The sequence below is a fragment of the Hippocampus zosterae genome, chromosome 1 (assembly GCF_025434085.1).
Source record: "Hippocampus zosterae strain Florida chromosome 1, ASM2543408v3, whole genome shotgun sequence".
Taxonomy (NCBI): domain Eukaryota; kingdom Metazoa; phylum Chordata; class Actinopteri; order Syngnathiformes; family Syngnathidae; genus Hippocampus; species Hippocampus zosterae.
The window spans coordinates 20,000,729-20,025,347 of NC_067451.1; the positions used below are offsets into that span (position 1 = coordinate 20,000,729).

At 45.2% G+C, this 24,619-nt stretch overlaps 1 protein-coding gene across 1 annotated transcript; it reads right to left on the reverse strand.

The window, feature by feature from the left end:
• Positions 1 to 176: 176 nt before the first annotated feature.
• On the reverse strand, positions 177 to 20,772 carry LOC127603851 (calcium-binding protein 2-like). The gene is made up of 7 exons (XM_052070518.1): positions 20,399 to 20,772; positions 19,322 to 19,600; positions 2,131 to 2,161; positions 1,905 to 2,042; positions 1,710 to 1,816; positions 505 to 652; positions 177 to 419 (listed from the first exon to the last, which is right to left on the reverse strand). The coding sequence occupies exons 1-7, from the start codon at positions 20,501 to 20,503 to the stop codon at positions 394 to 396; spliced, it is 834 nt and encodes a 277-aa protein (XP_051926478.1). The 5' UTR covers positions 20,504 to 20,772; the 3' UTR covers positions 177 to 393.
• Positions 20,773 to 24,619: the final 3,847 nt, after the last annotated feature.

Consider the following 24,619-nt stretch of genomic DNA (forward strand, 5'->3'; position numbering starts at 1 on the left):
AAACGAGGTGAGGAGACTGGTCACGTCGGTCAGTGCCTTCGCCAATTGGGATGCAGAATACAATTAAAAAATTTTAAAATCATTTAAAAACTGCACACAAAAAAATCAGTGAAACAGCGAAGCCGCGGAAAGTGAACGGCATTAGAGCGAGCGATCACTGTATAGTTTTTTTGGGGGGTGTTTTTTAAAATAAAACGTGTCCCAGCACTTTTGCCCTTATGTTCCGTGTCTTTTTGTCATACATTTTCTGTCACATTTAATCTTGATGATGATTATTATTATATTAGTTTTTATACATATAAAAATGGAAAACCATACAGTAGCTACAGAAAATTGAAGATGTGCTGTGATCCCTGGTTTGTTTGTTTAATGCCATTGCTCCTGTGGTACACATCACCGGGACATCATTCTCACAAACTCTGAAAGAAGCAAATGAGGGGAAATCAATGTGACGGGTTTTTGCGACACAGTCGACTCAAAAGGCAAATAGGACTTTACACTCACCCTCAAAGTCCACCAAACCATCTCCATTGAGGTCCACGTCTCTGAGAATCTCATTGATCTCTCTGTTGGTCACTTGTTCTCCCATCAGTTTCTTCATGGCCTCTCGTAGCTCCGTTAAACTGATCTGACCGTCACCATTGGAGTCAAACTGGGACAGAATGACACACAGCATTACTTACTGAAGGGAAATTTCAGTCATTTAAAAAAAGTTCCATGCATTTACTTTGTGGCGATATGATGCAAATTTCCCCAGTGTGGGACAAATAAAGGTTATCTTATCTTATAATAGACACATTTAGGGTCAGCGGCAACAAGTCCAAATCCAACACTGACAATGAACCACCATATAAAAACAACCCTGGGCCAGTATTGCAGCTACATTAAAAATAGAAAATCCAATTTAGGGTGATATCACTTTCAATCTGTTTGTCCAGGCGGCTTGCCGTTGTTCCGCCATTGATGCTCGTTTTCAAAAGTTCCAGTTTCTCCAAAATACCCACACTTGTTCCTTGCTGCTAAATCAAATGCCTGTAGGTATGAAAACCACTTTGTGTGAAGGTTACACGTGTACAAAGAGTTCAAGTTCTGCACCACACAATTGGGGAAAAATGTTGCTTATGCTACTGTGTTAGCATTTAATTAGCACTATGTTGTGCCTCTCTGGGCATTGCGGCGCATCGAGTTGCCTTATTCCCGATTCAGCCAACAATTTGGTAACAAAGTAGTCTGCACTCAGCGCAAAAAATCTGCACAAAATAATGTCCATGCCTTTGCAATGGTCTAGTTCAGCGTGTTTGTGAATTTGGCAGAAGTGCTACCCCACTGGGTGTTGTTGCCACCCCCGCTAATATTGTTACAAATATTAGAATCGAATTAAGGTAAAACCGCGTTTAAATCTGTGCACAGGTAGTGTAATGGGATTTTTGTATATTTTATAGAGGGTTTGTGGAGGCGCCGGTAGATGGTGGATGTGTGTGTGTGGTGGACGTCATCGGTTTTCATTCATAAATATGAAAACAACATGGGTCAGTCCCAGTTAGAATTAAATTAATTGAGTGGATTATAGTCATTGTCATCTTTCAAAGTATTTTAAAAGCATTAACTTAACCGCGCATCACAACTGGGTGGGCGGGCATCACACATTGTTGTTGGTCATTGCCAAAATTGAACCACCATGTCTGAGTAGGACAGCAGAAATTCCAGACCTCTTTGAATGCATCGCGTAGTTCTTTCACTCCAATCATGTCGGCAGTCTCTGCCAACATTTTGGGTCCCATCAGCTCCACAAAATCCTCAAAGTCCACTTTGCCTCCACCCGTTGGACAGACACATTTGAGACTTAAAGAATGAGTAAAAAAGAAGAAAAAAATATCCTGCTGAATCTGTGTTTGTGGTCCACTCACAAATCTGCTGACTCAATTCAATGAGCTCCATCTCGGTGGGCATGTATCCCATGGTCCTCATGCACTCCCCCAGGTCTTTGTGGCTAATGTAGCCATCCTTATTCTTATCAAACTCCACAAAAGCTTCACGAAGCTCTGAAGACACACACGTGATAAAAGTGGAAGTCGGGAATGTTATTCTGTTTGATGGAGAATAATAAATGTCGTAAAAAAAGAAACTCACCATCCATCTCTTCTGGTCTCAGCTCTCGGTCCTGTTGGAAGCAATGATGATCAATTGGATTTGGTTTAAATGTTTGACTGGCTCTCACTCATTCAACAATTTCATGAGCAGGTTTATATGAAACACATTTAAGACATGTACGTTTGTTTTATGCAGTGAGGGCAAGGAAACATGAAACAATGAAGAGTGACTCTGACCATGAATGGAGTGCCTATATTGGTCTTTATTTTAAATCGGTTTTACACTCACACCGGCATCGACGTCATGAAAGAATGGAATTAACATCTGCCTTCATAAAGATAAAGCTCCATTTTAAGAGCAAAATAAGCGCGATATACACATTTAGTTGAAGGTGGACTTGTATAGTTCTGCACTAAATAGGAGAGCTCATTATTATAACGATTGAGTTTATTATTTTATATAAGACATATACAGGTGTATCTCAATAAATGAGAATGTCTTGGAAAACTTGATTCACTTCAATAGTTCAGGTTCAAGAAAATGCAAAACATGTATAGATTCGTGACACACAAAGTAAATTATTTCATAATTTTAGTTGTTATACTTTGGATGTACTGTAAATAGTTTACAGTTTAGGAAAACACAAAATTCACCACATGTGAAGTCGACAGCATATCCTAAGTCTGTAGCTAAACCCAGTCTATCTCCTAAACCGGCGGTCGGCAACACGTGGCTCCAGAGACGCATGCGGCTCTTTAAGCGAAATCTAGTGGCTGCCTGGAGCTTTATAAAAAAACTTTGAAAATGGAAAAAGATTTTGATAGTAGGCTAATATCGCTCAAATAGATATAGATATGTGTTGCAGCTCTGAAAAAGGAGAGCTGCGGTGATGGTTTTTTTAAACGTACACTTTATTTATGCTTTTAACAGTCTCGACAAACACAGACACATCTCCGTCCAACTCCGTGCCTTCTTTCGTCTCGTTCGACTCGAGAGGCGTTCAAAGACAGCCTCAGAAAAACGGAAAGATCCCTTCACTGACACTAAGAAAAGCGAAAATAATGCATCAAAACAAAAAATCAAGCAAGTAAATTACAACAGTGAAACTATGCATGTAAATGTAGATATGGATTAAATTGTACCCACTGATGATGACATAAATTACATGCAGCGCTAACCAGATTACTTTTGCAATGCCAGGCAACACACATACAGATGATGAGATTTTGTGTGGATGGAGACATTAGCGGCCCTTCAAATGCATTCAACCACAAACTGAGGTATTGCGGCCCAATGCTAGATTGAGAACTATGAGGAGACATTAACACACCAATCCCGGTGATCTCTTTTTAACTTTCAACCCTTTTGTGATGCTGAATTCAATACGCAGGAAGTTTTTTCACACATTGCATAAAACTTTTCCAACCCAAATATTATCTCAAAAAACACTCATTGTTGAAAATGACTGAATAAAAATATGAATAACAAATATTAATTTGATGGACTGAATTGTGTTTAAAGAATGCAATGTTTGTTAACACAACTATAAAATAGGAGGCAAAAAGAACAATTACATTGCACATGACTAGTGTTATTTATGCAAATCGCAAAAATCTGCAAGTAATTGGCGTCTGCCAAAAAGGGTTACAATTGTCCAAAGATGCCAGTTGATTTTAACATTAATGTTGTCTTTCATAGCTTCGTACTGCGTGTCATGTGACTGCTTTTTCCCATCATTGACTAGGGAGATAAAAATATGATTATTATTGTGATTATTATTATGCTTATGATTCATTCATTCATTCATTCATCTTCCGTACCGCTTGATCCTCACTAGGGTCGCGGGGGGTGCTGGAGCCTATCCCAGCTGTCTCCGGGCAGTAGGCGGGGGACACCCTGAATCGGTTGCCAGCCAATCGCAGGGCACACATAGACGAACAACCATCCACGCTCACACTCACACCTAGGGACAATTTAGAGTGTTCAATCAGCCTGCCATGCATATTTTTGGAATGTGGGAGGAAACCGGAGCACCCGGAGAAAACCCACGCAGGCCCGGGGAGAACATGCAAACACCACACAGGGAGGCCAGAGCTGGAATCGAACCTGGTACCTCTGCACTGTGAAGCCGAAGTGCTAACCACTGGACTACCGGGCCGTCCTATGCTTATGATGATTGTTATTATTTTTTTCATTGTTTTCAAAACAGCATCAGCCGAGATTGAAGATACATTAACACCGCAAGCTCCCTCGTACTGCGTGTCCTGTGACTGCTTCTTCCGGTCATTGACCAGAGAGAACAAAACTGTGGCTCTCTCTAATGCTAGTTCAGCGATACAGGGAGAGGAAGAAACATGGCTAGTACTTATAAATAACCCTGAAATTACAGACATTCAAAGGCTCTCAGCTAATTTAGATCAGCAGGAAGGGAACATTTCAGCTACCCTTTTGAGATCGCGAGAGTTGGAAATTGCATAAAGGGCGAGATCCAGGACATTTCCCATATAAGTGCTTCAAAAACAACATCCTCAAGTCACAGTCAGCACGGCATAGATGGCGATGCACTTGTAAAGACGCCATCCCGAAATGCGTTTAAGTGGGGCCTGGAGGAAAAGGCAAGCACAGTCTGCTCTGAAAAATGTATTTATGATATGACTCTAATATCATCATCTGGTGCGTGAGAATGATGGTTTGTTTATATGTGCCCTGTGATTAGCATACGACCGGTCAAGCGTGAAAACGACCTCTCGCCCAAAGTTCGCCGAGATAGGCCCCATCTCACCCGCGACCCAAATGAGCACGATCACGATAGAAAAATGGAAGGATGGATGTTCAAGATCAACTGAGAAGTAGGTCAGTAGTTTTTCACCACAACACACATGAGTGCCACAAAATTCAAAGTCGGCCATCTGTCCATGGAGCCGAACGATCGACCCCGAAGCGGTGGTTCGGTAGATTTCGGCCGTGATGGAGGGATGAAGATGAGCGGGGGGAGGGTGGGGGCTCACTGGGGGTGCATTCACAGCTTATTACGTACGAGAGTCAGCAAAAAGCCTCGCTTGAGAAAGACGCAGGCGGGGCCCGTGATGCTGTGCATCATGTTGCTGTTCTTCACTAACGTCCCGAAAGGCTCTTTGAATAGCTCCTCTTTCACTTCCTCATCTTCCTCTTCATCCTCTTCCTGCCGTTGCGCACCCCTGAGGCCCCTCACTTCACGCCCCAGGGACCAGTCTGACACCCCCTTTAGAGGCAGACCACGTTGTTAGCCTCGTCTTCAGTCAGCCGTGTTTGTTAAAACTCGAAGCATAATGACATCTTTCATGAAAGTGAACGTGTCATAGAAGCTTTTGAAAGGTTTCTATTTGAAAGATGTGACTTGCCTTGAACTTTTTCAGCTCATACCGACCTACAGTAAGGGCACAGCGTTCATTAATGGAGATATTTTTGTCCCCAATGTAAAACCGATAGCAGATGTGGGGATATGGAATAGTGTTATAAGCTCGTGTTCTACTGATCATACCATCAATTCATCGAGTAATCGAATCAAATTGATTCGGCAGCATTGAACACAATAGCGTGTGTGTCAGGTTCAGGTGTTATTTTTGTCCATTTGGGGTCACCATCATCACGTTTTACTGTAGTATCCGTGTCTTTGAGAGGTTATGGCTTTAAAACATTCTTTTATTCCTCCATCTATGAAGATAAAGAATGCAACTATATCGGTTAGTGTGCACTGCACTGAATTACAGTAATTACTTTCTTGGGACTGTGTCTTTCAGGGATTGCGGTGTATGTCGCCCAGAGGTGTGCATGATGCTGCCGATTGTAAACCGCAGAATATAAAATAAGAAGGTTAGGCCAGTCCTGGTAAGTGATGTGGGCATCAGCGACACACATACCAAATGTTATCTTGTGTGAAATGATGCCCAACGTTGGACATTCCATCTTTGACGGACTCTTCCATCCTCTTTGGTGCCATTTCCACACGTGTTACGAAGTTTTCATGCAAAACAATTAAAGGGCACACTGTGTTTTAGATTTTTCTTCCGTAAATGAGCTACTGCGCACTACACATCCATGTACCGCAGACCCAATGCAGATTACGGCTTTCATGACCATGACACCCGGAGGCGGAGCTAGATTACTTGTTCTCAAACAGCTCGGAGGCTGAAGAGAAAAGCGGCAGTTAATTTGTGTTTTCCCTTGTGGAGGCTGCACTTCAAAACTTGTCAGTTAGGCCTCTGTTTTAATGCCCAGCACGCGTCTAGTGCTCACGGGTGAAGTTTTCTTTCTTTTGGTGTGTTCAGAGATGAGTGCAGTTACAAACGGGTGTTTGCGCCATTGTTGGCGTGAACACAGTCGACTAGCTTCCCGGCCATTGGAAGTGTCTGCTCTCATTCTCGTTAAATGCCGTGACGAGAGGCACACCGTCTTTCACATTGGGGAAGCAGAAATAAGAGTTGGAGCCCATGCGGAAGATCAAGATTGTGCAAAGGACGTTTACACGGAAATACAACCAGATCTCCATGGAAGGAAGATGCACACGTCCACAAAGCTCAAAATCCGCTGAGGGTGTGCCAAAGATTTAGGAGTGGCAGGGGCGTGCAAAACAAAACTGTATTCGGTCTGCCGGAGTGTCCAGCAAGGTGCAAATTCCCAAATGCTGCAAACTCGGCTTTCACTGGCATGAATATCAAGTTGTTCCAGTTTTAATGTCAGAGTGCACCTGCGTTGTCTACGAAAATAGAGGCCTTAACTCATTTACACCCTCTGAAGTACAAATACGTCAATTAGCGCATAGCCGCTCCCTCCCCATGACGTCAATCATGTTTTTTTCATGGGGGAGGGTGCAAGCGAGTCTGATGCAACTTCTCACCACAGGATTAGGCTTGACAGCAATGTTAAATAGCAAAAAAATTGCAATGGTGGCAGTGGTGCAAAAATCAACCAGGCTCACGCCGCAGAAGTAGTAGAAAGGGCGTACAGTGAAGGAGGGGCGTATGTGGATAGTGGATTGGAACATTAGCAACTGGCAACGATGGAGAAAAGGAAATAACTAACTAAAAATGATTTTTTTTTCGGTATAAAAGCGTCCTCGAAACAAAACAACAAATGAGATGGTGTTTGTGTGGAAGAGAAAATGACGCTTCGGTCACGTAATCGAAAGCGGCACCCGTCAAACGAACGAAACAAACGTCGGCCTGCACAAACATGGCATGCTACACGTGGCCCGCATAGCTCACGCCGAGTTTCGTGTTCATCTGATGAAGATGAACATGCTCCACGTCAGCGACCATCGCTTGGCAGAGCATTTTGTGCCTCCCGATGCCCCACATCGCCCACAAATCGTCTCCCCGGCGACTTCCAGCAATGACGGCAAAGAGGCTGCATTGCTTCGCATGCCCGACGCCGGGCAAACGTCAGCGATTCCATGGAATCGTCACGTAATGACGACGGCGAAAACGATGAATTGCAGAGCGATTTGGATCCCGATATGTCGGACGAATACGTGCCTTCGGACATAACGGAAAGCAGCTGAGAGTCCTCGCCAGAGCCGCTGGAACGAGGAGGTAACTGCTGACTAGCTTGCAAGTTCCCATTCAAAACTTCATCACTTCTTATGATTCATCAGTCACTTTTATGTACCGCTACATTCCCCGCTATACTATAAAGTTGCCAGTAACACTAATCATTTATGTACGGTTGATGTGTCTCGTAGATGTGGATGAAAATATGCGCCGTAAATGTGCTGACTTGCATGTCGCCATAGGTTTGGAAAAAAAAAAAAAACAGTACACATTTGGTCCGCTCAGCTCTGCTAAAACCACTAGTGTTAAATTCATATTCCATTTCATTTCAAAATGGATTCTGAGCAACGTGGAATGAATGATGTAAATAGCAGTGTGCGAGCATGTATGCGTGTGTGTGTGAGATGTTGAAATGTAAGTGGAACGCAACAGAATAAAAAAAATTCAAAAATAAAAGTGGTAATTGTACATACTAATTATAGATTGTCCAACCAGAAGCCAAAAGATGATGACTCCTCCCTCGCTTTGGTGGTGGAAAGAAAGGTAAATAAAATTATTGTACCTCACGCTGCAGCAACTGTGTACATACATCTACTGATGCCTAGTCTGGACACATCATCAGTGATGTTCCTGGATTCACTGGACGTTTCGGGTCTTTCAACTATCAGACGCCCTCCTCCAGGTGACCCAGCCGGGGTTGATCAAGTCCCAGCTTGTGTCCAGACAGCTAGCTAGCTACCATGACTCCATGGATCTCCTCTTTTGAGCCACAGCCATCTTGAGGCTCTTTCTGCCGCTTCAGTGGTATTCCGGATGGCTCTCCTTTTCCTCTCTCCATTGATGCCTAAGCTACAGTAGGCTCTGGCCAAGGAACGGGCTGCGAATCCTCTGCAACCAACCTCCACAGGGAAACACCTTGCTCTCCAACCAGCCAGCTGGCAGTCGCTGACCAGTCCTGCGTACTTGGAGAGCTTCCTCTCAAAGGCTTCTTCCAAGCGATCTTCCCACGGCACTGTCAGCTCCAGCAGCACTGCTTGTTTGGTGGACTCCGATACGAGGACAATGTCAGGTCGTAGGGTGGTAACTGCAATATGGCTGGGGAACTTCAGCTTTTTTTCAAGATCCACCAACAACTGCCAGTCTCTTGCAGATGTCAGGATGACTGCAGATGATGTTCTGCTGGCCGCGGTAGGCTTGTCCCCAGCTCTGACAAAGGCGATGGTTTTGTTGGAGGGGCGGAACTGTTTAGCCCATGCCAGCCCTGCGGTAATGGCTTCCGCGATAGTCTTAAGGACTTGATCATGCCTCCACCTGTACCGTCCATCTCCAAGTGCCCTTGTGCAGCCACTGAGGATGTGTTCCAGGGTTCCTCGCTTGGAGCACAGTGGGCATGCCGGTGTCTCTGCTATGCCCCATGTGTGCAGATTTGATGGGCTTGGGAGCACATCATAAACTGCCTGGATGAGGAATTTAATGCGTTGCGGCTCTGCTTTCCAAAGCTCTGCCCAGGTCACTTTCCTCTCAACTGCGTTCTCCCATCTTGTCCAAGCACCCTGTTGTTTCATTCCCACAGCCTTGCAGGTTCTTGTGTCCTCCACTGCTGCTCTCACCTCATCCTGGACAAGACGTCGCCCCTCCTTCCCCTTGGTGTTCAGCTGGGGAGATGGAAAGGATCCTAGCCCAGCTCGTCCTCGTGTGACCACTCCAGTCAAGCACCTGTGCCGGAGCCTTGCATCTGCCTCTTCAACCGCTTCCTCTGCCCTCCATTTCCTGCCAGTCCTCACTTGGATCCCAGCCTTAGCCACCTTCGGATCTCTTGAGTCCCTGTATTGAACCACTTCTCTGGCTCTGGTGACCTTAAATTCCTCCTCCAAGGATTTGAAGGGCAGTTGCAGTTTGTTGCTGTTTCCGTCGAGAGCGATGCTGCTCAGGCTCTTTGGAAGTCCTAGCCATCTCCGGAGGTGGCTGCTGACCTTCCTCTCTAAGGTCTCAACTGTCGAGATGGGGACGGAGTAGACCAGGAGGGGCCACAGGATCCTGGGAAGAATGCCGTGCTGGTATACCCAGGCTTTAAACTTCCCCGGTAGGCCTGACTTGTCCACTGATTTCAGCCAGCCATCCAACTCCGTGCATGTCGACTGGATAGATTTTGTGTCTCTCAGAGAGCAGTCGAAAACCTTCCCTAGGCTCTTGACCGGCTTCTCTGAGATTGATGGAATGGCTGTGCCTGAGATGGTGAACCGGAACTTGTTTTCCACCTTCCCTTTCCTTAGCACCATAGATCTTGATTTGGCGGGTTTGAAACGCATCCGGGCCCACGCCACCAGTTTTTCAAGACCCTTCAGAATCCACCGGCAGCCTGGGACTGATTCTGTCGTGACTGTGAGGTCATCCATGAATGCCCTGATGGGTGGTTGCCGTTGTCCGGAGTTCGTGCGGGGCCCTCTGCACTCTGGCTCAGCAGATTTTGTGAGCATGTTCATGGCTAGCGAGAACAGTGTCACAGAGATAGTACACCCTGTGATGATGCCGATCTCCACCTTGTGCCAACTGGATGTCATTGCTCCTGAAGAGATCCTCATCCTGAAATTGCTGTAATAATCAGCGATGAGATCTCTGCATCTGCTGGGTACATGATGCTTTATCAGAGTGAGCTGGACGAGCTTGTGTGGAATGGAGCCGAATGCATTTGCCAGGTCAAGCCACAGCACTGATAGGTTACCTTTGTTCTCTCTGGCCTCCCGAATAAGCTGTGTGACCACACCGGTATGTTCCAAACATCCTGAAATTCCCGAGATGCCACCTTTCTGGACAGATGTATCGATGTAGGAGTTCTTTGCCAGGTAGGTACACAGCCGCTTGGAAACAACACTGAAGAAAACCTTTGCCTCAACACACAGCAGGGAGATGATGCGGAACTGGTCTAGCTGAGTGGAGTTTTCCTCCTTCGGGATCCATACCCCTTCAGCCATTCTCCATTGTTCAGGGATCCTTCCCCTTCTCCAGAAGACTCGCAGGATTGTCCACAGACGCAGCAGGAGTTTGGGACAGTTCTTGTACACTTTGTATGAAGTGCCACTCGGTCCTGGAGCAGAGCTCGCCCTTGCTCTGCGGACAACCTCCCTGACTTCCTTTAGCTGCAGCTCCGACATGTCGAACTGCTCTTCAGGTTCAGGGGGGTCTATGAGGATGTTGCATTCTCCCAGCTCCTGCTCTCTTGCGGGGTCGCTGTACGTCTGCTTCAGATGTTGGTTTATGATTTCCTGCGAGGAGACCAGATTGCCACTCCGCTTCTGCCCCAGCAAATCCTTCGTGAACTTGAAGGGGTTAGCGATGAAAGCAGCACGCTTCCGTGCCCTCTCGCGTCGCCGCCTCCGGTGCCACTCTGCACGGCGGAGAACTCTAATCTTTTTCCGTAGGATGCACATTAGCTGGGCCAGGCCAGTGCGTTCCTCTTGTCCTGCCGCCTTGTACTGGGACTTCAGCGTTTTCATCTCCTGCCTGATGTTGTGGATCCTTACCGCTCTTTGATTCTTTGCGTACGTTGTTCCCGGGCTTTTCTTCTCCTCCTCGCCAAACCTTTCTGCTGCGAAGCTGACAATATATTTGCAACTTTTTATGTTTCTATAATTTATAGGTCGTGCATCTGGACGTGGTGGGATGAATCGATGTGGTGACAAACTGGATGGAAGCCAAAAGCCATCTCCTCCACAGCTGCACTTTTGTTCATAGTTCAATAGTTGTGTGCAAATAAATTATTTTGCTACAAAAACATCATTTGTAATGTTCTTTTGTAGGAGGAACACATTATTGAGGTATTTGAGCTGTCACAAAAGCAAAAAATAGTGTAAAACTTAAATGCATGCTTTTACAAAAAGCTCCTTTTCTCTGGATTTCTGCAGAAAATCGGCCTTTTCCATAAAACTTAGCAGTTTTCTAATGCTGATTGCCAACGAACGGAGAAAGATAGAAAGAAACTTTTTTCTGCTGAAAGAAGAGAGTCTCGCCTTTCTTTTGACAGGTTGTATGTATATGTAGCCATAGAACAGAAAATTCTGTAGGCCTTGAGGGGGTTGCTCCAGTGAAAAGGGGTGGTATTCAACGAGTTAATGTGTGTGGCTGTAACACGCAGCAGGCCTATCGCCATGTGGACAACTTAGCCAAACATTAAAGAAAGTGATGCTAATCAGAAAATAATGTTGTCAACGCGGGTAACTAATGGCAGGATGTGCATAACTGCTTTGCTTTTTGCTTTGACGCTTCAGTGTAACCGTGATCGCCACTTGAAAATAGCAAACTGGGTGTGAGGACCGTATCACATCAATTTACCCAACTGTTGCAACACAATCCAGCAAAATTCTGAACAGCTTCTTTTGGTTGTCGTCAACTTGACACAGTGTCACACTTGACCTGACCCAACTATTTGTATACTATATGGACTTTGTAGTCTGTTTTCTACAATATGTCTCCTTTTAAATATGAACACAAACGGAAAAGCCTCTAAAAATAGCGTGCCCACTAGCCAATCAATATCCTGTCAATAGCCAAAATCCTGTCAGTGACCCAATTGAAACCATCATGCCATTTGGTTCCCATGCCCTCACTTTCATGCTATGTCTACTCTTCATGCATCTGACACTCTCTTGCATCATCTTGAGTCTAAATTCCAGTCAAAAGTTGCACCATGTTTAGAATTCACATTTAAAAAAATAAATCAGATTAAAAAATAATTGTTTGTTTGTCGAAGTCAATTTGAGAGAGAGGAAAAAGGCTAAAAGTTTTAATTTGACATATTCATTCAAATTACACAAAATGAACCTGAAATAAAGACTCAAACGGGCCCTGACAATAAAACGCTTTTCTGGGTTAGATGCTTAACAGGCTCAGCCGGCATGCTCAAATCAGTTTGATTTAAAAGGGAAAATTACGACTGAAAATCAGGAACTATGGTATGCTGTCAACTGTCAATGTTTGCCAATTATAATACTTCGGTTCTTACCTTCCTCATTTTCTCTTTCATGGATGATTTGGTGCAGTTGCCCATCACCAGGTAAGCGCTTTGTTACAGCTGCCGCTGTTGTGAAAGTGCTACAGTATGTAAATCAGCTGTATTGTATCACCCGACCTCCCAACTCTCTCTTCTTCTCTCCAACACTATTTTCTCAAGTGCCTCTTCACTTTATTCCTTCTGGTCTCCTCACTAGCTGCCGGTCTCCAAAGTCCAGCTACTCCAGTTGTGGAGAAAAACTTCAGAGGTTTCCCCGTACTGCGGCGTGAGGCCGCACAGTGATGAGGAGCGCCTCTAATCTATACCGGTATTCACAAAGCCGACTGACTCCGCCCACTTTTGGCTTTCCCAAAGTGTCGTCGCCACACATCAACTCAAGTGCCAACTGAACACTTCACATGGTGCATGTCTATTTCTCTTTTTCACACTGATGATGTGCTGTAATCTCTCTAGTATCAGCACCCAAATGACTTCATCTGCGGCAAAACCACTTTTAGGAGGAGTTAAGAGGGCAAAAACAGAAGGGGATTAATCGTTGCCGTATCAGATTAAAGGAGTGGATGTGATGATGAAATGGAGAGATGAAAGGGTACAGGGCAAGATAAAAAAACCCGCAAGAACTGTGCATCTGCTATTTTATCGCAATAACTGAAATGCAATGTGATTGTAATGTAAGCGACGACTAGTGCAGCGGGTTGGTTCACTAAAATAAAACAACTAGCAATTTGCATCTCCTCCTAAATCAGCAAACAATGGTGGTGTCTCTGATGAGGTTTTGTACGAACATTACGAATGATGAGTGTATGTGAGAAGGAGGGTGAACATGAGAACAGTGTGGATGAAACCGGCCACGGGAATAGAAGAAAACTACTGCCTTCAACTGCAAAAAAATAAAAATAAAAAAAAGTAACGTCAATATAAGAGTGTCCAGAATTTCTGTTTTGGACTGCTGAAGTACGCTAGAGAGCGCCAGAGACACAAGGTGTCATCACATGGTCACAAAGATGGGACGCTTTCATTTAGCTATCCAGCCCCATCTCCATTAAATGAATAACAAAAATATACAGTATGCTGTTAATGATTATCCATCCATCCAATCTTTATACCGCTAAAATGAATTAAAAGGGTATTGTGAATGATTTCATTAATGATATCAATTAGATCCATCAATAACTCAAACATGATGATGTGTGGCTGTGTGGCCAACATTGATGGAAACTAGTCTAGTGTGATCAGTGGGGTTGGATCGCAGGGCAGACACATCAATACATCGATGAAATGGGTGTATCATTACAGTACACCCCCTACTAACTAGCGGTGGTAGATGATATTCCATGAGCTATAAATGTTTACTTTATCTGCAACATGCAGTTGAGTAATATAAGGTAAGATAACCTTTATTTGTCCCACACTGGGGAAATTTGCAGTCTACTGCAGCAAAATTGGCGGGAGGGGACAAAGTGTTTCATTGCACAAAATAAATGTTTCAGAAATTGAACTGTACTGCACAAAAAAAACCAAACAAACACACACCAAATGAACTGGTCCGGTCAAAGAGTGCTTCCAGGTTGTATACACTGCTGACGTCCATTTTGAAAGTCAAGATCCGCCACAAAGCGTCATTAGATATTGTTCGGGCCTGATAACATGATCAGCTGTCCACTTTTAGTAACCGCTATCCCTCAATGGGTTCACGTTGGCTGTAATTGTCGGGGTGAAAAATTCGGGAAAGGTTTCTTTCGGCTTCCAAAAATTAAACAGACTAGGGATTTCACGCCCACCCGAAAGAAAAGCTAACAACGAAGACAACTTTGGCTGTTAACCCCTCCCTGTGGGCTGCTGCTATTGTTGCAAAGCACAAAGACCTCCGTCAGTTCCGAAAGTCAAGCAAACCAGGGATTCGACGTCCACCCAGAAGAATGGTGAACGACAAAGATGACTTTGGCTGTCCACGCCTCCTTTTCACCGCATACTGTTGCTATGGCTACATCACTGGTGATGAGGATTCTGGGGAGAGCTTCACACTTAAATACAGACGTGCTGTTGTTTCCCGTGTCCTCGTCATTCAAGAAGATAAGCATACAACATCACGGACTTCTCCCTGACTGTTGGGCATCATGAGGTCTCTATGCTCTCACTCATTGCAGGCCAACAGGTGCCCATGCATGCATTGATAATGCAGCGTAACCAACCCCAATGCTCTTACTTTATTTCTTTCCAATTGATAAATACACCTTATAATACACTCTTTCTTTTTCGTTAATGGATGCTACAGCTACTTGTTGCTTTCAAGCTTAGCTTGTAGCAGACGTGTACGGATTGCAGCATGACGCCTTTGATCCACAGGTGAAAAGGACACTTTGATTCGCTCCTCTTCCATCTATAACTGTTTCAGATAACCAAGTGTATGCAGGAAAGTGGTTCAGATTGCACGGTTGGCTGTGTCTCATGTGTTGTCTTGTATTATTTTGTCATTTTTTTTATTAACTTTTCTTTTGATGGCGGCGCGGACACCCGGAGCGGCTCCTCTTGCTTTATGTTTACAGGGAAGGAATTTCAGCTGTGCCGTCACATACAGCACATTTGACAAAAAAAGTTGTATTCAATTCAATTCAATTGTAAAAAAAAAGGTTTAAGTCCAATCACATGATGAACAGCTCCCACCAATTCTGTTCAACACCACCTTTTTCTTTTTTATGCCAATACTAAATTTGTATGAGTCCTTGTGACTTGTAGCAATGCCATCCAAATGTCACTTAATGACAGTATGACTCTGCGATCGCTTTCTTCAGTTTTCTTTTCTCTTATTATACAGTGCGTCATGTCTTCACAAAGTTACTTTACATGAATTTCCTGTGGACTGAACTCTTCAAGGAGTCACCCAGGTGAGTGTGAGACAAACAGACGCCAGCAGCTAATGGAAACAGTTATAACTGATTAATTAGCAGCTCAGTTCCCTCTTCTCACATTTCAATTCATCATCTAAATAGATTTGTGTGTGTGTGTGTGTGTGTGTGTCCACGCACAGGCGCGCGCGAGAGCGTGCAGATTGAGTACTGCTCTGGTTTCAGATGTTCAGTAACTTCAACAACTGGTGTCGTCTAACAAGAGCTGTGAGTCAGAGATTGGCAATGTAAGGAATAAGGGATGAGGGGTTCGCCGTATTTAATACCAAGTAAATAATCATTATCCAATCTTATTCATTTGACACAACCTAATATCCATCCATCCATTTCCCGATCCACTTTTCCTCACAAGGGTCGCAAGGGCGTGCTGGAGCCTATTCCAGCTGTCTTCAGGCAGTAGGCGGGGGCACCCTGAACCGGTTGCAATCCAATCATACAGCACACAGACGAACAACCATCCACGTTCACATGCAAACCTAGGGACAATTTAGAGTATTCCATTAACCCACCATGCATGATTTTGGAATGTGGGAGGAAATCGGAGTACACAGAAAAAACCCACGCAGGCCCCTGGAGAACATGCAAACAGACGGGAGTCCGGAGCTGGAATTGAACCCGGTACCTCTGGACCGTGAGGTCAACGCGCTAACCACTCGGTCAACAACCGAATATGCTACGCAATAAATAAATAAATAAATAAATAAATAAATAGTGCTGGAAGACATTTCAAAAGCTCATCAAACAAAGCGAGAATTTTCTGGTATGAAGCCTCCCTAAGCAGCAGCGCTTTCTGGCATGTACTTTACGTGTGGCTACACAGGGCAGAATAGCTCGATACAATGTGATGCAAAATCTTTTAAAAAATGGTTGTCCATTGTGTAATCAGTGTCATGACACGTCAATTATTGGTATTGTTGTGGGGAATTTGCACTTTCGTCTGGAGTTGCTCACTGCAGAATCGATGCAGGGTGAGGGTGGGGGTCTTGGGGAAAGCTGGGAAATGAATGTTACACTTTTCGCCAATGTGGAGAGGAAAAGGTCAATGTAAACAGGTGCGCAACTTTGAAAGAAAAGAGGAGGATTAACAAGCAGGTATAACGAGTGAATACAGATCCATTCTTAATGTCGGAATGTCGTTATTTTATGTGGGGAACTTGAAATGGAAACCTCTCAGGTAACATTTGATCTGATCCAGGGCGGTTTGCAATTGCCAAGAGCAACTTTGATTTGAAGTGAGAGGTTTTCTCCAATTGCAAGTTGTAGCGTTCTCTGCTTTTTGGGGTTCAAAATTGAATCGGTCTTACCTACAAGTTCGTATTTTAATATGTCAGCGTTTGGCCAAATACACAAGCTCGGACATCCATTGTGCTTGCTACCTTATCGTTTTTATTCCCCTTTCTTCTTTTTTTTTTAAACTTACTGGTGTTGTGTAACACTTGCTGGCATGATTTGTATGACTTCAGTTGACTTTGTGTGGGTTGAGTGTCCATCAGTGCAAGCAGGAAATGAGCTCCTAATTAAATACAGACACTTGTTTCTTTCCACTCCTTCCCGATTGCACAGAGACTCTCTCACTCTCGTTTTTGGACCCGTCGCGTCACAACTGATGTCAGCCGTTTTCCTTTTTCTGGAGATTTCCTGGTGACGTCAGCATGTTTTATAATTTTCAGTCTAAGAGGGAATCGGAATGACTCACAGCACTATCTTATGTGCCTCTCTTTTTTTTTTTCAATAGTTTCAAGCATCATGATTCCTTCATTCTGAGCCAACACAGACAGATGCGGAATGTATATGTACATGAATATGTGATGCGAGGGCCCTCCCTCGTGTGTTTTGCTTCTCTTGTGTCAAGACACCATGTGATGGAAAGCCAGTGTACAATGGCCGCCGGGGTATGGATGTATCATCATATCCCTGACTGAGCGTGGCCCTATCTCTTACGGATTACACTTTCCTAACATTTCCTAAAGCAAGTAAAGGAGATTAAATCCTCTCCAACACACGCAATCACATCCTTACCATTGAAGCTCCCGCCATGCACTCTAGGTTTAATGAGATGGAATGTAACCGCTGTTGCCGTATTAAATGCAGCTCTGTGCCTTGAAATGTAAGATGTCAGATGTAGGGGATGAATTGCAAAGCAAAATCTACAACTCTAGGATGGGTTGAATGTATGAATCAATATCGGCCAATGATCTCACTCCATCACTATGCAACAACTATTCGAGAGTTACTGATGAGGTGAGAGAGGAGTTGAGACAGAGCAATGATTTGTTAATATGAATCCCAGTGCAGATTTCTAGGTAGGACACACTCCCACCACAATAGAGTACCTGGACAAAAACCACGCAGGTCCGGGGAGAACATGCAAACTCCACACAGGGAGGCCGGAGCCGGATTCCAATCTATGAACTCTGCACTGTGAGGCCGACACGCTAACACCAGACATGTCCAGCTCCGGGCCTGGAGGGCCACGGTGCTGCCTGTTTTCCAGCTCTCCCGCCTGCAACGCACCTGATTCAGATGATCAGCTCATCAGACAGCTCTGAAGCAGCATTAGAACGATCCTGATTATTTGAATCAGGTGTGTTGCTCATGGAAGAGCTGAAAAACAGGCAGGACAGTGTCCCTTGAGGACAGACTTTGGTCCCCCCTGCGCTAACCCGTCAACCAGCAGCCCCCCAACCCCCAACCTATTAAAAAGTTAATTCCACAGATGCCCTAAATTGACAACAAAACTTGTCATGGAGAATACACCTAGAAAGAATCAAAATGTTTTGGTGGTCGAATGTTACGCGTGATTAATTTCAGTACAGTGACCTGCTTCAATCTTGTTGATTTCAACGTTTGAACAGTCAAATCTTAAGAGGACATTGTCACACCTGTCAACTTTTCGGAGCGCCAACCTGTATAAACAACCAAAAAAATCCTTATAAAGAGCAAAAAATCCTTATAACATACCAAAGCATTTTAGATGTCAAAATAACGGCAGAAAAAACCCCACGAAATTTTCAATGATATTTATTGTAGATTACCATAATACAATGTCTGGTTAATGTCTAATCATCATTCTACTTAGTGGCATTACTGTGTTCAGAGTTGTATTCCTGCGTTACTTTTTTCACCAACTCCAAATCGTTTGGAGTTGGTGAAAAAAATAAAATTCTGGATCCGTATGATTTGTGCGATACGGCCATATACGTAAGATTCACCACAAAATCCGTATCAACTTTGGCAAACCGTATGAGTTGACAGGTATGCATTGTAATGGGAAAAGTCCACATTCAAGCATTTGAGGATCAGGTCGCGTTTTTACGACTTGTAGTGTAATACATATGCTAAGCATTATATATATTTAATATGAAAAAAAATCAAATTCTCAGAGTCGCAAAGAGCACCTTCACCATCACTCCACCTTGCCCTATTCATTTAGCTCCACTCTGCTCTATTCACTTTGCACCCTCTGGCCATCTATACCTCTTTGTCATCGTAGTAGCAAGCGAGGTCCTTTTTTACTCTCAGGTCGACGTTTACATTACAGTATGTGTGGTTCTAAATGGACAAAGTGAATTAGCGAAAAGTAATGGAAACATGAGGATCTTTTTTTATGGGTCGAATGGTGCGCGCAGCACAAAAAATGGATGCCAATTCATTTTCATGCCACAAGAGAGCTCGATTCCTCTACTCAGCGAATACCAAGGGTCGGCTAGTAGTTCCTGGCTCACATAAAGTATTTGTTGTTTTATCCGGAAAAATGGCAACACACACCACAGCTGGCATTTAGCTACCTGTCCAAATACAGAGTCCACGATGGGCAGCAAGTCGACAGGCTCCAACTCCTCCACCTGCTCCCTTATGCTGACATTCCTCTGCCTTCCCTCCATCATCTGCTCCAGCCTCTCTTCCAGCGTTCGCCCGTTTTCGGAAGCTGCCTTCAAGAGGTGGACGCCTTTGTGATGGTGCTCAGGTTGCTCTGTGGACACTTGGATGTCTGCTGTGATGCCTCCTCCATGCTCATCGGTGCGCTTCCTCTGCTTCTCTACCTTCTTCTTAATGGAAGCCTGGACCTGTAGTGAGAAAAGCGGTTGGAGAACCCCAGGTCAGACTTGCATTTAGTCTTAAAACAATCAATTTGTACTGCTTTTAATAAGGTGTGGAAATGAGGGACCGAACATAATCATATACCGTGGTAACACACTTCAACTACTGCCCGGGGACCAATTGTGGCCCATTAGTGTTTTTTAGACGCCCTTAGCGTATACTGAAATTAAAATTTGACACTGCCGGCGTCGTTTATCTTCATTATAATACGGCAATTGGGAAGCCTATCTAATAAGCTGATGTGAGCTATTTAAAATCTGCGTTTTTATCAAAAGCATTAGCACTGTTGAACGAAGACAAAAATAATGACGTTCAAACACCCCCCCCCCCCCCAAAATGGGCAAACATATCAGCTGCTGTTTGTTTCTAAGGTGTTTCATGAAATGTTTTGTAAAAGATATGTTCATTAAATGTCAACATTTTCCTAGTGTTCTTGTGCTTCTTTAGACCAAAAGAAAGGAAAGACATATTATTTTGGTTATTTATAGCAGAGTACGGAATAATTTTTAATGGTCCGGCCCTCTACATACGACATCTACCGATGCCGTATGTGGCCAATGTGAAATGAGTTTGACAGCCCTTGCATAACGTATCGTTTATCACCACTGTTCCCAGGTTTGAAATAAGGCCAGTACAAATAAAACCAAACAGTTCAAATAAACTATTGAGATGGAGAATCTAGGCTGGCTGAAACATGTTTTCACTATCCAACAAATATAACATTCAGTGATTGTGTGTGCAGAGGATATGGAATAAACACACACCTGTTTGGCGGTCCTCTCCTGTGGCACGCTCATGGCTGCAGCACCGCCTCCCGCGGCCGCCGACTCTCGAATGATCATGAACATCTCGATGTGGCACAGGCGCATGCACCCTCTCTCACTGCCGAGATAGCCCACCCCCTCCCTCTCCTGTTTCTCTAAGTCACTCTCCGCTCTGTTTTTATTTTAAAAATGCAAAAATCCAGCACAAGTCAGTTCAGAAAAAGGTCAGTCAACAAGGCCTTTTCCGTTAGCAGTTGTCACACTCAAGTTCAAATCTGAATGTTTGTTCATCCCTCACTGTGGGCCTGTTCCGAGTTGAGCGCTTCCTCCGCCACTGCGCTTTCTTCTGGGCAAATTTCTCTCTTCATGGCTTTTTATCGTCAGCTTTTGTCTTGGCCCCAGGATTAAGTTCCTGCATCTCTGCTGCCATCGCTCTCTACCTGGCTGCCTTTTAGGTGACACCCTATACCTCCGGCGCTTTACGTCTCACCCTTTCTACCTGTAGCACGGTGACCTTGTTCCTTAACTTCCTCCTCTTTTTCAACATGGCCATCGAGGGATACCACTCACTTTACCTGCAAAGTAAGACATCCTGCCTAATGTGTTTTGCACCCTCAAAATCCAAATTCTGGGTACTTTTTCCACCTCTACACTATCGTTTCATCTTGATAGCAATCCTCATTAGGCTTAGAATGGGGTAGAAAATTTCCATTCCATTATCATTGGAAAATTAAGATCAGGAATGCTGGAATATTTCACACTTGAAACACTCCATGCAAATTATGTGAATTTACTGGGTAATTTAATTGAACTGTATCATATTTTAACATTTTAGTGTGCCGTAAAACAAACACAGAGACCGAAATCCAGGCAACATAGAGTCTGGGCATCCTTGTCCACACGTGAGGCCGGGTGCTTGAGTTTTTTTCTTACTCTACTCGAGTGGCGGTGTATCAGAAGCTTGTTCTTAGCTAGCATTTCATCTCACAACGCCCATCCATCCATCCATCCATTCATCATCTACCGCTTATCCGGGGCCGGGTCGCAGGGGCAACAGCTTTAGCAGGGAAGCCCAGACTTCCCTCTCCCTAGCTACTCCGTCCAGCTCTCCCCGGGGGATCCCGAGTCGTTCCCAGGCAAACTAGGTGACATAGTCTCTCCAGCGTGTCCTGGGTCTTCCTCGGGGTCTCCTCCTGGTGGGGCATGACCGGAACACCTCACCGGGGAGGCGCTCAGGAGGCATCCAAATCAGATGCCCAAGCCACCTCATCTGGCTCCTCTCGATATGGAGGAGAAGCGGCTCGACTCTGAGCCCCTCCCGGATGACCGAGCTTCTCACCTTATCTCTAAGGGAGAGCCCGGACACCCTGCGGAGAAAACTCATTTCGGCCGCTGTATCCGGGATCTCGTTCTTTCGGTCACGACCCATAGCTCGTGACCATAGATGAGGGTTGGAGCGTAGATTTACCGGTAAATTGAAAGCTTCGCCCTTTGGCTCAGCTCCTTCTTCACCACGACAGACCGATACAACGTCCGCATCACAGCAGACGCTGCACCGATCCGCCTGTCGATCTCCCGCTCCCTCCTGCCCCCACTCGTGAACAAGACCCCAAGATACTTTAACTCCTCCACTTGGGGCAAGATCTCCTCCCCGACCCGGAGGGGGCACTCCACCCTTTTCCGACTGAGGACCATGGTTTCAGATTTGGAGGTGCTGATCTTCATCCCAACCGCTTCACACTCGGCTGAGAAACGCTCCAGTGAGAGTTGGAGAGCCCCGTTTGAAGGAGCCAACAGCACCACATCATCTGCAAAAAGCAGGGATGCAATACTGAGGCCCCCAAAACGGATCCCCTCAACGCTTTGGCTGCGCCTAGAAATTCTGTCCATAAAGGTTATGAACAGAATCGGCGACAAAGGGCAGCCTTGGCGGAGTCCTACCCCCACTGGAAACGATTCCGACTTACTGCCGGCAATGCGAACCAAACTCTGACATCGGTGGTATAGTGACAGAACAGCCCGTATCAGGGGGTTCGGTATCCCATACCCTCGAAGCACCCCCCACAGAACTCCCCGAGGGACACGGTCAAACGCCTTCTCTAAGTCCACAAAACACGTGTAGACTGGTTGGGCGAATTCCCATATACCCTCGAGAACCCTGCTAAGGGTGTAGAGCTGGTCCACTGTTCCACGGCCGGGACGAAAACCACACTGCTCCTCCTCAATCTGAGGCTCGACTTCCTCTCCAGCACCCCTGAATAGACCTTACCAGGGAGGCTGAGGAGTGTGATCCCTCTGTAGTTGGAACACACCCTCCGGTCCCCCTTTTTAAAAAGAGGGACTACCACCCCGGTCTGCCAATCCAGAGGAACTCTCCCTGTTGACCATGCGATGTTGCAGAGGCGTGTCAACCAGGACAGCCCCACAACATCCAGAGCCTTGAGGAACTCCGGGCGGATCTCATCCACCCCTGGGGCCTTGCCACCGAGGAGCTTTTTAACCACATCGGTGACTTCAACCACAGAGATAGGAGAGCCCACCTCAGAGTCCCCAGGCTCTGCTTCCTCCAAGGGAGACGTGTTGGTGGAGTTGAGGAGGTCTTCGAAGTACTCTGCCCACCGGTTCACAACGTCCCGAGTCGAAGTCAGCAGCGCCCCATCCCCATTGTACACAGTGTTAGTGGTGCACTGCTTCCCCCTCCTGAGACGTCGGATGGTGGACCAGAATTTCCTCGAAGCCGTCCGGAAGTCGGCTTCCATGGCCTCACCGAACTCTTCCTATGTTAGGGTTTTTGCCTCGGCGACCACCGAAGCCGCGGTCCGCTTGGCCAGTCGATACCCGTCAGCTGCCTCTGGGGTCCCACAGGCCATAAAGGCTCGATAGGACTCCTTCTTCAGCTTGACGGCATCCCTTACTGCTGGTGTCCACCAGCGAGTACGGGGATTGCCGCCACGACAGGCACCAACCACCTTACGGCCACAACTCAGACTGGCCGCCTCAACAATAGAGGCAGGGAACATGGTCCACTCGGGCTCAATGTCGCCCGCCTCCCCCGGAACATGGGAAAAGCTCTCTCGAAGGTGGGAGTTGAAACTCCTTCTGACAGGGGATTCCGCCAGCAAAAAATCAACCAAGCGAATCCGCCCACCGAAACTCAAAAATCTCTCCAGTAAAACACGATTCAACATGTATCTCAGGGGTGCAATATGATTCAAGGACGGTTTATTTTAAAGTGGAATGATTCCATTTGGCTTGATTAAATGGGATGACGATTTGGTTTGATGTGGTATGGTTCGATTTACCTCGCATTTTTTAAATCAATCAATTTTGCGAGGGTTGTTAACAACACTCTTCTATATTTATCTTTATTTTCACTTCACCGGCACATCAAGTTTTCCTATTAAGGCCAACTTTCAATTTAGTAAATTGCTGGTAATTCCAATGAGTTCCCAAAAATTCCCCCTTCTTTCCCATGTAAAGTCAAATCAAGTCAACAGTATTTATAGAGCACTTTCAAACAGCCATCGCTGCATACAAAGTGCTGTACAACTTGCTGGCATTCTGATTGTACTGTAGATTTCTCCTTTCCCTCCTTTCTCTCTACATCTACAGTATCTCCCTTCAAATCCTCTTTTTATATCCAAAGCCTTTGTTGGGACACAAATTGGATTATTTCCAATTTGCTTAGGCCAGCTCGCCATTTAGTTACATGACACACACTGGGGATGCTACAGTGTTTATGTGTTGCTGTTGTTATTTTGCATGTAAACTCAGCTGCGAACAGATCATTTATTTTGGCTCAAACACGTCACCTCAAAGCGCTGCTGCATGCATAATCTCATCCCGCGAGCACCACTGAGCATGCACATGTGCACACAGGTGAATGTTTCATCTCTATTTATAGATTACTCACACAAAGCCAACATTTTTTGTGCTTGTTCTCCCACTCTAACCTTTTTTTTAAATCTGGACTGATGAAACAATCAGTTTTCTATGTATGTACATAATGCAATCAGTGACCTCTTGTCTTATCAGGAGGCAATGGAGGCGTATGTCTCTTGCCTTTCCTTGATTATTGATGAGGCAGGGGAGATAAAAATCCTGAGATGAGGCAAAGATGAGAGCTACCGTATATTTTCAGAAAACAATGACGTAAACGCACAGATTATCATGTGCCTGTCCACAAGAGCCTGCATGAGTGAAAAATGCAGCGCGGCATTT